This window comes from Ostrinia nubilalis, chromosome 27 (genome assembly GCF_963855985.1).
Source record: "Ostrinia nubilalis chromosome 27, ilOstNubi1.1, whole genome shotgun sequence".
NCBI classification, from domain to species: domain Eukaryota; kingdom Metazoa; phylum Arthropoda; class Insecta; order Lepidoptera; family Crambidae; genus Ostrinia; species Ostrinia nubilalis.
This window is the reverse complement of record NC_087114.1, coordinates 3,387,183-3,400,464: the sequence shown is the minus strand read 5'-3', so window position 1 is coordinate 3,400,464 and position 13,282 is coordinate 3,387,183. Positions and strand designations below refer to the sequence as shown.

General features: G+C 38.4%; 1 protein-coding gene across 2 annotated transcripts in view; it reads left to right on the top strand.

Annotated features, from left to right (window-relative positions):
- The window catches only part of LOC135085001 (PTB domain-containing adapter protein ced-6), a 94,751-nt gene that overhangs the window by 57,200 nt on the left and 24,269 nt on the right, over nucleotides 1-13,282 (top strand). For both annotated transcript variants that reach the window (XM_063979778.1, XM_063979777.1), the window contains exon 2: nucleotides 10,690-10,807. In XM_063979778.1, coding sequence (XP_063835848.1) covers nucleotides 10,691-10,807 — 117 coding nt within the window. In that variant the 5' untranslated portion in view covers nucleotide 10,690. The remainder of the gene's footprint in view (nucleotides 1-10,689; nucleotides 10,808-13,282) is intronic.

Sequence of the window (13,282 nt, the reverse complement as noted above, 5' to 3'; positions counted from 1 at the left end):
TGGTCTGAATATAGTTCGGTGCATTAGCAGATAATGTAAGGTTACGTTTATATTAGAATACGATTTATATTCTTTTGTATTGTGTTTTGGACGATTCCCACCGCTGCAATTTGTGGACAAGATCTACCTACAGCTTGACCGCCAATAAAAACCCAACCAGTGAAGGCCAAGTTTGTCCCACAAAGGGAAAGTTAAACCGTCATTGGAGCTGCAACGAAATTAGTAGTAAATAATATAAAAGAACATCAGTCTGAGACGACTTCTCTTCAGTGCTAAGCTTCTTAGTTCATATTTTGTGTTTACATCAGTTATGCTACAAGTTTTTAAGTACATAATATTTAGATCTAATTAATGCAATAAAAGTTTAAGTATTGAGCATCTCCATTTTCCACCTCTTGGCATGCAAAATTATTATGCACTAGCGGCCGCCCGCGACTTCGTACGCGTGGATCCCGTTTGACCCCCTTCATCTATCTTACGCGGTTTAGATTTTTTCGTACAAATATTTTTTCCCGCTAACTCCCGTTCCCGTGGAAATTTTGCAATATCCTGTTGTAACTAAGCTTTAAGTTTACCTACATGCTAAATTTCAAGCGTCTAACTTAAGCGGTTTAGATTTTTCATACAAAATGATTTTCCCGCTAATTCCTGTTCCCGTGGGAATTCTTAAGTATACTATAACCTGCCCAGGAGTATGAAGAATAATTGTACCAAGTTTCGTTAAAATCCGTCGAGTAGTTTTTGTTTCTATAAGGAACATACAGACGGACAGACAGACAGACAGACAGACAGACAAAAATTTTACTGATTGCATTTTCGGCATCAGTATCGATCACTAATCACCCCCTGATAGTTATTTTGAAAATATATTTCATGTACAGAATTGACCTCTCTACAGATTTATTATAAGTATAGATAAGTAATTATCATTTTTATTTAGTAAGTAGTAAGGTAGGGAAAAAGTGCTAAACCACTGTATAGTCAAAAATAATTATACGTTTATAAAAAAATCCAAGCCATTATTTTAAATGTATCAAAACGGAATAGCGAAGGAGTTGAAAGGACTACATGCGCCGGCGCATTGCAATTGCAATAATAAGAATATTACACCGACAAATCGGTTGTACTCTATTAGAGCTGACTCTTTGTCGATATCGAGTTATTACAGTATAGCACCATCACCTCCCCAACCCGTCACAAGCGTGGACATTCCCCATTCTATCCATTCCATGCTGGAGTCCTCGATTTGCCTGTGGTAAATTAGAGAGATTCATGCTCTGATATCGAGATTTAAGTTCATCATCACCTCCCTAACCTGTCTGACCAGCGTAGGGACTAGGGAGTGTAGGCCAAAACTTCCATTTAATTTTTAAATTAAATTTTAAGAGTAATTGTATCTTTTTAATATCTCTAAATACTCCTTTCGCTGGTAAATTAGAGAGGGTTGTGCTCCTGCAGTGGAGAGGAGACTTTATTCAGTTTCATTATTTTTAAAAAGGTACAAATTTTTTCAATATTAATATAGGGAATACCACAAATGGTTTTTAAATAACAAACCACGAAGCTTTTCCACATTATTACTTACGCACAAACTTAATAGGCCATAAATAAAGATGATAATCGACATTTTCCTCAATCGATCTATCGACTAGTCTCCCCACTAATCGGACAAGTGTGAATGAACGTCGTTGCATCAGTGTGCCCAGCCGTGTCAGTCCGTACTTAGTACGGAACTGAGACTTCCTCTGTTCAATAATGACTTAACTCGCTTGCTCGCCACATGCGATTTTCAACCGTATCCTTAAACTTTATGGTTCAAATTCAATACTATGTGGAGATAGATTTAGTTTTTAAAAATGCCCGCGGATGAGCGCAAGGAATTGGTCTGTAAGTTTTTGTGTCCTTATCTTCAATAATGTGACCTCGGTTACTGTTAAGAGGTCGCATTCTATTATTCCTTGTTCAAACGACAAAGGACTGGCCACTTTTCTATTTGTTTTTGTTGTCTGTGCAAAATTTATTTTTTTCTTGTACGTTCCTTGTTCGAACGTCAAAGGACTAGGCACTTTTTTATTTGTTTTGTTATCTGTTCAAAGTTGGTTCTTTTTCCCGCGCTTTTAAATATTTCGATGTTTTTTAATCTTGTTTTCTTGCGGTCAAGGTGAACATGAATGCAAATTATGAAACAAATATTTTGTATGTCTCTTACCTTAAAGGATTTCCCCAAAATAATTTAAACAAACCGTTTTATTTATAGAATCTCAACATTTGACGCATCAATAAAATTTTCAAGTAAACAAAACTACTTATCATACAAACTTTTTCCTTATTGGAACTATTTTTCCCGATTATTTTTTACTTTTAGGCAAACAGTACCTCTAGTAGGAAAAACTTTCGAGTTCGTTTCGTTGCGTATTCAAAGTGTCATCGAAAAATTTTGTATGAAAAATTAAACAGCGCCCCCTATATTATAGCCGCCCTAGGGGGCGCTGTTTAATTTTTCATACAAAATTTTTCGATGACACTTTGAATACGCAACGAAACGAACTCGAAAGTTTTTCGTACTAGAGGTACAGATACATCGTTTATCGACAATTGATCGTGACGAAATATGTAACTTATTATTTATTTTAGTAAACAAAGAAATACCTTAACCACTGACCTAACATTGCAATTTAATTCACTCAACCATCTTGTAACAATTTTAATTATTATGACGTCAGTATTGCGTTAATCTTTTAGATTCAAACCGTGTAGCAATACACACGGTAATTACATTGCAATCAAATAAATATACGACATAGCAGGACGTCTTATTTTTTGCAATACAATGCTAGAGATTTGTAAGATAGGAAAGAATTATTGCTTGTATGTTCCTTTTTACACCGGCAATTACATTAGATAGATACTTAAAAGGTAATATTTTTTATATTTTATGTATATTTAATATTATTTTTTACAACGACACAGCTCCGATTCTTGTATTTGCAAAAAGTTTAAGTAGGTATTGTTCCCAAATTTAAAAGACAACAATTCGTTTGTTTAAAACATTTGTAAAATAAAAAAAATCTAAAAATTCTATCTACATATTATAAGAAGTAACTCAACTCGAACTTGATCATTACAAAAAGTTTATAAACATAAGCTCGTTTTTTTTACACGCAACCTGTCTGATTACATTCGCACTCTCTAGAACCGGCTGATTATATAAAAATGTACGCGTCAACTTGACCTTACCAAAAAACAACAAATTATCACTATTAGCACTTTTTAGCATCTATTATTGACAAAAAATAATATAACAATCGGTGGCAAAATTCGGAACTAAAATTTCATACGATTTTGGCAGTGTTACATAGACACTAGCGCCACAGGACAAAGAGCATCATTGCATCAAAAGGTCATTGACAAACCTTGACGCGGGTCTTCTGGAAAAGTTCCAACTTTTGAATTCAAGTTCAGAATTCGAACGAGACAGAAAAATTCAACACTGATGAGATTTGGAGGAAGAGGAAACCTATTTAAAATAATGTAGGATCCGCCATTTTGTTGTTTTTGGAGAAAAAAATATTTAACTGTAAAAATATAAGGCTGAGTTGCACCACCTAACTTTGACGTTAACCGGTGCTTTTTGTATGGATTTTGACAGAATTTTGACGTTTGTCAAAGTTAAAGTAAGATGGTACAACCCAGCCTTAGATGAGAGAAGTGGGGATTTTGGGACTATACATTCCCAGCGGCCCCTAATTATTTAGTGGGTTAGGGGGACGGTGGGAATAAGTCATTGAGGAAAGGAGGAACTCGAAACATAAATGTCAGTCCATCGGTTTTTGGAACTAAGTATAGATTTCTTATCTTAATAAGGACAAAGCGCTGGACACATGGCCGCTACCAATCGATCAACGTGAAAAGCATTGGGGGAGGCTTATGTTCGGCAGTGGACGTCCTATGGCTGAAATGATGTTGAATGATGAATAAGGACAAGAAGCAAGCAGCTAGATTGTAGATCCTTCTACATGATTGGCATATTGCTAGTTTTCCTCAACCTCATAGGTACAATGATCTGTTTGTTCACACGGTCATACCTAGGTTTAAAGCTCATATCGACGGCAGAAAGCGGAAATGTCGTATCTCAAAAATTGGCTAAAATGACTTTTAATTGTATTGTATTAAGAAAAAAAAGCCGCGTCGAATGGTGTATGTATCGTCTTTCTACGATGAAAAAAAATATAGATACGTCATAGAATTTTTTCCAGTTTTTTTACAATTTACTTGACCAATTGCTGTAACTGGTCAAAAAAACGCAACTTTCGAAAATAAAATAGATACGACCACACTACTAGTATGTTAAACAGTTACAGCACTCTTTTTCTGAGTCGAACATTGATTTTTAAGGAGATACAGCATTTCAGCCGCCCTAAAATCTTACGATGTCGAACATACAGCAAATGAGCCGAACTGACGTGAGTACTTATAAAATAGTTACTGCATTTCAAACGTATCATCTAATAGCGAAAATCTTACTAACATCATTAGAATAGAGTCTTGTTTTGTGTACAGCAAGTAATACGTCACTCTAGCAAAACAAACCCCCTCCACCCGCTGCGTCATACGCCATTCTGATCGCGCGGCAGTTGTGCGTTAGCGCCGATAGTGAGAACGCAGAATTGTAAATTCTTAAAATAAATATTATTTTACATTTTTATTTGTTGTTTCGTTTCAGCCGAAAGACGTCCACTGCTGGACAAAGGCCTCCCCCAAGGATTTCCACAAAGACCGGTCCTGCGCCGCTCGCATCCAGGCCACGCATTTTGTCTTGTCCATGTACATTTTAAGACCCACTTGTTGAGAGGCTCTACTGAGGCCATCGAGCATTGTGTTTAGGTCCTCCACGGTCTCAGCTATGACTACGATATCGTCCGCGAAACGAAGGTGGGTGATATACTCGCCGTTGATATTTAATGCCGAATCCGCTCCAGTCCAGAAGCTTGAAAACATCTTCCAGGGTGGTGGTGAACAGTTTCGGAGATATGACATCTCCCTGTCTCACTCCTCGCTGCAACTGGATAAGTTTCGAGTTCTGATCCTGGAGGCGGACCGACATTGTAGCGTTTTCGTACAAGCCCTTCAGGACTTTGATGTATCTATAGTCAATTTGGCACCGTTGGAGAGACTGTAGCACTGCCCAGGTCAGTCGAAGGCTTTTTCATAGTCCACAAACGCCTAAGTGGCTGATTATAATCTGCCGTAGCGTATGTATGTGGTATATGGTACTAAAGCCTTTTCGGAAACCGGCTTGTTCGGGAGGCTGGAAGTCGTCGAGCCTGCGTGCGAGGCGATTCGTGATGACTCTCGAAAACAGCTTGTAGACATGGCTCAGAAGTGAGATAGGTCTATAAATTCAACAAGGTTTTGTCGCCTTTTTTGAAGAAAAGTTTCACCACACTTCTGTGCCATGCCGTAGGCGTTTTTCCCTCAAGTATGACGGAATCGAACAGCCTCTGAAGAGCCTTTAGTACCGGCGTTCCACCTGCTTTCAGAAGCTCAGCCGTGATTACATCATCACCCGGTGCCTTGTTGTTTTTCAGCAGTTTGAGAGCCATTCTAATCTCGTACAGACTGACGTCCGGGATATCTTCGGTGTAGTGTCGGGTGAATCTAGCCTTTGGGTCTTCAGCTAGATTTGGGAAGTACACTCGTGTATAATTGTCCGTAGAACTTCTCAACTTCTTCCAATAACTCAGGCCCCGACGAGATGTCTCTGCCATCCTCGGTCTTCAGCTTGGTCAGTTGACTTTGGCTAACAGACAGATCCCTTGCGAACACTTTAGAGCCTTTGTTACGCTCAATCGCCTCTTTAATACGATCTGTATTAAATTGGCGTAGGTCGCGAGTCAAAGACTTGGAGATCTGTCTGTTAAGACGCCGATACTGAGCAGCATCTTTAGAGGACTGCAGAACCAAGTTTCGTCTCTCTTCTATAAGTTTATTGGTGAGGTCAGAGATCTTTTTGGTTTCTTTTGAACGACGCGTTTTAAAGAACTTAGACCCAGTCGTTTGGACAATTTCCACGAACCTGTCATTGTATTCGTCCACAATTTCGCAGTCTCCCAAGAATCCCAGGCATTCGAAACGATTTTGCAACTCGAGCTGAAAGCTTTCGGGGTTTTGGAGTTGGATGGGCGCTGGGCGGAGCGTAGACTTCATCAATCGACGCCTCTCGAGCTTCACAACGGTAAAATGGGACCGGGAGCTATGTATGGCTCTGGAAATATCCTCATATACATATAGTCTCCACTTCGTCGTCGGGGTGTTCCGTGGTCGGTGCGTATACCTGTATGACCTTCAGCGAATACCGTTTGGTGATTGTGAGTATAAGGTACGCTACCCTCGCCGAAATACTCTCGATCTGGACCACGTTGTTGACAAGGGACTTGTGGACGATAAACCCGACACCACCCTGGGACTGTTGGTCGCCCTCCCGGAAATAGAGCAGGTTTCCGGATTTCAGGATTATGGTGTCCTCCCCCTCTCTTCGGACTTCGCATAATCCTACGATATCCCACCGCAACCTGCTCAGTTCTTCCTCGAATTCGGCGAGCCTCACGTCAGGCCGCAGCGTGCGAGTGTTAAATGTTGCCAGGGCCAGAGGTCGTCGGGGTCACCTCTCGCCCCAACGTTACCGTGACCGCTACCGTGGCCCGGGATAGTAGGGCCGCCGGGGATTAGGGACCGTGTTTTTTTGTGTCTCTTCATGAGGGGATTTTGCCTTAATCGCCACGCTTGGCAGGCGGGTTAGCGATCGCAGTTTTTTTTTGAGAGGTTTCGCACGCAGACGCTGCTGCCCGTCCGGTGCTGCAGGGATTTTGTCGCCTATTACGACACGCCTCCTGTTGGCGGTGGGGAAGAGTATTCTTTATGACCGTCCCCCCCACACGGCACTTGTTGTTTACGTGTTTAAAAATAATAAATGGCAAACCTCAGGACAAAGTATAAGTAAGTGATTGTTGCAAGCAATAAAGAGAAAGTATAGCAGACTGATTTATGTAACTAATGAACAAAGAAGGAAAAGTAACATGATGATTATTTTTATTTAGTTTAAAAACTAATACTGAATTTAGCAGATTGATTGTTGAAACTAATGAAGAAGAAAAACTATGGCAGGCTGATTGTTAAACTTTTAAAGAGAAAGTGTATGCTTCTTAAAATTAATGAAGAAGAGAGATAAACTAATAAAGAAGAATATTTTTGTCGGACTGATTATTATAATTAAAAAACAGATTTTTTTGTGCCATTACATTCTTAAAATTTAAATAAAACAGTTAAGAAAAAGATACAGTATTTTATTGTTTTCACATCTCTGACTCTTATTGTAGATAAAACATTTCAAATGTAGAAAGTTATTTCATTATAAGGTCCATACAGCTAAATAGCCCTGTACAGTTTATCGTTTCTTTGAGATACAGCAGATCCGCTGCCTGGGAATTGAAGTCAACTTAAATAAGCCATACATTTTACCTTCCTGATACTACATTTCTGCAGCTCGATATTAAAAAATCAATTGCTGTAACTAGTCAAAAGTCAATGAAGTAGTAACTCTAGATTATTCCAATCACCTTTATTAAATAAAGTTTAATTAGTAGACAAAACATGTAAAATTTCAGCTTTCTAACTTTCTTAATTTAAGATTTATGAATTTTTGAAATAGTTTTTTTGCTCTGGTGTAAAATCGGACTTTTTGAGATACGACAAAATCGCTTTCTGCCGTCGATATATTCCCGCCTACATCAAATTAGAATGCAATAAGCCTACCTATCTCAATATCAAACATGTTGACAGGCTTGAGATTACAAGAGCAAGTTATATTTAACAAGATTAACATCTAACTTTTAATCTTAAACTGTTGTCATTTTACACCGCCTTTTTTCTGCTTGACCTGTGGTTGACTGGTAGAGAATGCCACTCGACATTAAATCCGCCAGTGTACCTACAATACTTAAAAACATGCGAAAATGCAAAAAAAATAATAAATAAAAATCTTCCTTCTTGGCGGAATCACCAGCCGTACGAGCTAAAAACAAAAAAAAACAGGTACCTAAAACCTCTTTGGTCAGCCATCTTACAGATTACGAAATTTTAAAATTGAAAAATTTTTACTCATTTCAGCCTGCTGTCAGAATTCAAAAATTCAGATTTTAAAATTAGAACGCAATTTTCTCGTCTATTTTTAGCACAGATAAGCGCGGAAACGCAGACCTGTTACACAGATTCAGTTACAAAACACAAATCACAGTGAAATATCTCGTTACAAATGTCCTTGGTAAATCGTGATTGTTTTATCGATAATGCACAAAATGAACAGATTGATAACATTAATAAGCCAGTGCGTAGGTATTATCGGGTCGTGTGTGCCGATCACGATGAGGATGTTGGATTAGGGCGTAAACACATAGTTTAGTTCTTGTTAGCCTAGGCGCAGACCAGGGATGTTATGGATATCCGTAACCGAAACTTTCGGATATCCGAAATAAAAAAATATCCGTAACCGTAACCGAAACCGGTATAATATTATTTCTATATCCGTAACCGTATCCATAACCGAAACTACATATCCATAACATCCCTAGCGCAGACCACCGATTTTCAGTCATCCGATAGTTGGGTCCGACTCTAATTTGTATGAAGAATCAATCGGTGTAATGTGCGCACTTCCATACATGCCCATACTGATTAACTGCCCGACTAAACTATCGGCCGACAAAAAATCGGTGGGCGTAGGTGTGGCGTAGGCTTACATTCGTACATTGCGTCGTCGTCGTCGAACAAAGACGGATCGACTGTACTGCTTTAGAGTATGCGCACACCGTTGATTTTTAGTTGGCCGATAGTTGTGCCCGATTTTAATTTGTATGAAGAATCGGCCAAATCGAATCGGTGTAGTGTGCGCACTCCCATACATGCCCATACTGATCAACTGCCCGACTAAACTATCGGCCGACGAAAAATCAACGGTGTGCGCCTACTCTTAGATTAATCACATTCGTCGGTGTTTGATTCTGTAGCTTCATAAAAACTCATAAATCTCATTTATTTTTGCAAGTAGGCTTTTAAAAAGCACTTTTACACGTCCCAATATTAACCCTACCACTGCTTCGGCACAATAAATGGGCCAGTGCTAAGAAGAAGACACTTCTTCGATGTGTTTATGAGTTTAAAAAAATATAAACAATGATAAAGGAGCTAATTTAGAGTAATTTAATGCCCAAAACAGATTAGACGGATGAAGACATGCGACCTTGTTCGACAATAATTGATTCTAACTAATACAGTGAAAACAGTCTAATATCGAATTGTATAATAATACTTTGATAACAGGGATTTAGATTAAAGGAGTGTTTAAACCACAAAATATAAATTCATTTCTATTTTGTGCTGTAACACTTAAAAATGTAAGTAACTAACTACATTTAATGTTATTCTTATAATCAACTTAGACTTAACTTTTTTTAATAAATATTATTTATTAGCAACTTGTATTGCCCAAATTACTAACAGTCCCATTAGCCCCTCGTGTTAACCTAAATAAGCTTGTGGTTACTACGAGTGAGCTCACCACAATAGTCGAGCGGCGGTGGGATTCGAACCCGCGTTCCTCGGATCTCAAGTCGGCCACTCCGACCCCTTCACCGTTCGGCTATCGTGGCTATAAAAATAATTGACCAATGGAAAAGTCAAGAAAAAATTAATCATTTCCAATCTTTTCTATACAAAGTTTAATTTAGTTTTTAATTCTAGAAAACATAACGTTACAAAGCGGTCCTAAGTCCTTTTATAGAACAAGTGTCATTATTCCTTTAATTTTATACTTTTTCAACCATGCACACTTAGAAAATCTACCTATAAGTTAAGTAAGTAGGTACCTACGTCAAACAATACAAATAAATACTCAGTTTTTTCCTTCACATGAAACGTAAATTATTAATAACTCATTATACCACACGTGTTCTACTGAGAATACATAATATAAACACAAATAAAGGTGAAGTATGGGAACATTGCAAATGGCGTAACGTAAATTGTTTACGATTCATTAATTCATTTGTGGTAATTTATTGTTAAGTAAGCAGGTACTATGCCGCACCATGATTAATTAATAAACAATAGGTACCATATTATTATGTTCAATTTCTAGAATAGGAATAAGTGTGCTTCATCCTTTAAGGACTAAGGTACCTGTAGGTACCTGCGACTTGGCACACCTGTGAAAATAAGTTTAAATCTTTTTTTACCGTTTTTGCAACATTTTTCAAAAACAGGAAAAATTACCTTATCCTAAAACCTTCCTCAATAAATTAATTGACTATCCAACACAAAAATGTTTTTTCAATTCGATGTTTTTATTTATAAGGTTTTATTTTAATAATTATGTTTATTTTTTATTTAGGTTTAGGCCCGATTCGAACTTTTATCCGAGAATAACTCCTGGTATAACTGGCACATTGACCCACATTGACAGTTTCAGTATAGGAAATAAAACTAACAATCGAATCCACCCTTAGTTTAGCTATTTGAACCATTGTTTAACTACCAACTTCAGCTATACCTACGTAAAAATATTAATATTCTTAAATAATAAGTTGATTAGCCTCCAGAAAACCCTAATCTAAATACGTCTTCTGTTTGTTCCAGGATGTCTACCCTGCTGTTTTGGCAGGGCAAGGGAAAAGCGAACGGCGCGCCCAACGGCCGAAACTGGATACACGCACCCGACGCCCTCGTAAAAGGACACGTCGCTTATTTGGTTAAGGTAAAATCAATGTTCAATAGTCAATATTCAATAGATAGATAGATAGATAGATAAAACGTTTATTTGCATAACAGAAACACACATTACAAACAGAAAGTACCAAAAGTAGGACAAAATAGTACCCTCAGGACAATATGACATGGTATGGTAAGACAGAAATAAAAAGAAAAAAAAAAAAATCATTATGACATACAATATAGGTACACACTTTATACAGAAATGTGTGTCGCAGCAATGCAAAACGGCAATAGCTCAGTAATTGGTTTACTTAAAAGCAAACCACTGATTTTCAGCTATAGCCTAAGGACGAAAGAACGCGCGTAACACGTCAACGTGACGGTTGGGGTGTGGTGAGTTTAAGTACATAAATATAACAAATAGATTAAGATATTTATGATAAAGAGGAAAGGAGAAAATACACTGATAAAAATAATATAAAAATAAAAATTATGCAAATTATGCCAGGGTTCAACAAAACAACCACGCATGAAACCACTGGACCAGATCAGAAACCACTACCAAGGCGCAATCAGGTTACAGGTTTTTGCGACTCCAATAATGCAGATTTAAGCAGAGTCTTAAATGCATGCTTTGATTTGGCTGCTCTTATTGGAGGTGGTATATTGTTCCAACACTTAGTAGCCTGGTAGCGGAAACTGCCTGTGAAACCTACAGTTCTGTGCTTGTGCATCGCTAGGGGTACACGGGCAGATCTGGGCAGACCAGGCCCGTAACGCCTATGGAAATCAGAAAACCTCAGTTTAGCATGCAGGTACTCGGGACTTTCTAGCGAAACGAGATCGAACATAAGGGTGGCCATATGTAGCCTTCTGCGGGATTCCATATTCAGCATGGACGCACTATTTAGAAACGGTGATACATGTGTTCGTGGAGGTATATTAAAGCAAAAACGGGCACATGCGTTTTGCACACGTTGTATCATGCGTTTCGTTTTACTAAAGAGGCGTGGCCCGTACACGAGGTCACCATAATTAAGTCGTGACACAATAATCAATAGTCAATAAATCGATGGTCAATAGTCAGGTGCGCCCATAGCCGCAACTGGATTCACGCGCCCGACGCCCTCGTCAAAGGGCACGTCGCTTATTTGGTTAAGGTAAAATCAATGTTCAATAGTCAATATTCAATAGTCAATATTCAATAGTCAATATTCAATAGTCAGGCGCTAACGGACGCAACTGGATTCACGCGTCCGAAACCCTCGTCAAAGGACACGTCGCTTATTTGGTTAAGGTAACGTCAATAGTCAATATTCAATAGTCATTAAATCAATGGTCAACAGTCAGTAGTCAGGTGCGCCCAACGGCCGAAACTGGATACACGCGCCTGACGTCCTCGTCAAAAGACACGTCGCTTATTTGGTTAGTAAAATCAATGTTCAATGGTCAATATTCAATATAGTCAATAAATCAATGGTCAATATTCAATAGTCAGGCGCTAACGGACGCAACTGGATTCACGCGTCCAAAACCCTCGTCAAAGGACACGTCGCTTATTTGGTTAAGGTAACGTCAATAGTCAATATTCAATAGTCATTAAATCAATGGTCAACAGTCAATAGTCAGGTACGCCCAACGGCCGAAACTGGATTCACGCGCCCGACGCCCTTGTCAAAGGACACGTCGCTTATTTGGTTAAGGTAAAATCAATGTTCAATAGTCAATATTCAATAGTCAAAAATAATCAACAGTCAATAATCAATATTCAATAGTCAGGCCTTAACGGATGTGACGCCCTCGTCAAAGGACACGTCGCTTATTTGGTTAAGGTAACTTCAATACTTAGTCTATATTCAATATTCTATAGGCAAAAGTCAATATTCACTGGTCCATAATTATCTCTATTGCATCCCATATTGTACATTTTATATGTCAAAGGATACGCTTAATTGGTTGAAGTAACGTATAGTCAGTCAACAGTCAATATTCATAAATAATAGTCGTACAGTCAATGGTCAATAGGTAACAGTCAAAGGTCAATAGCCAGCAGTCAACAGTCAATGAATGAATAGTCAATGGTCAATAGTCAATATTTTTATTGCACTCTTATTAAAAATATCATACTTCCCGTGAATGTGGTAAGAGGCGAGTCGGGGACAAAATATACGCCAACTCTAGACCTTCCCTACCCATCTGGTCAGCGAGGGTAGTGTAGCCCAAAACCTCCATTTGCCTCTAGTAAACTATAGAGAGCCATTCTCCTGCAGTGGAATTTCCTGCTTCCTACTTCGTACTAATTATAAATAGCGAAAGTTTGGATGTCTGGATGTTTGTTACTCTTTCACGCAATAACTATTGAATGGATTTTGTTGAAAACTTGAAACCTTACAGTATTATCGTCTGTAACCCAGATTAAGGTATAGGCTATAATTTATGCCGATCTGTGACACTAAATTTCACGCGGGTGAAGCCGCGGGCAAAAGCTAGTATCGCTATAAACTAACAATAGTTTGAG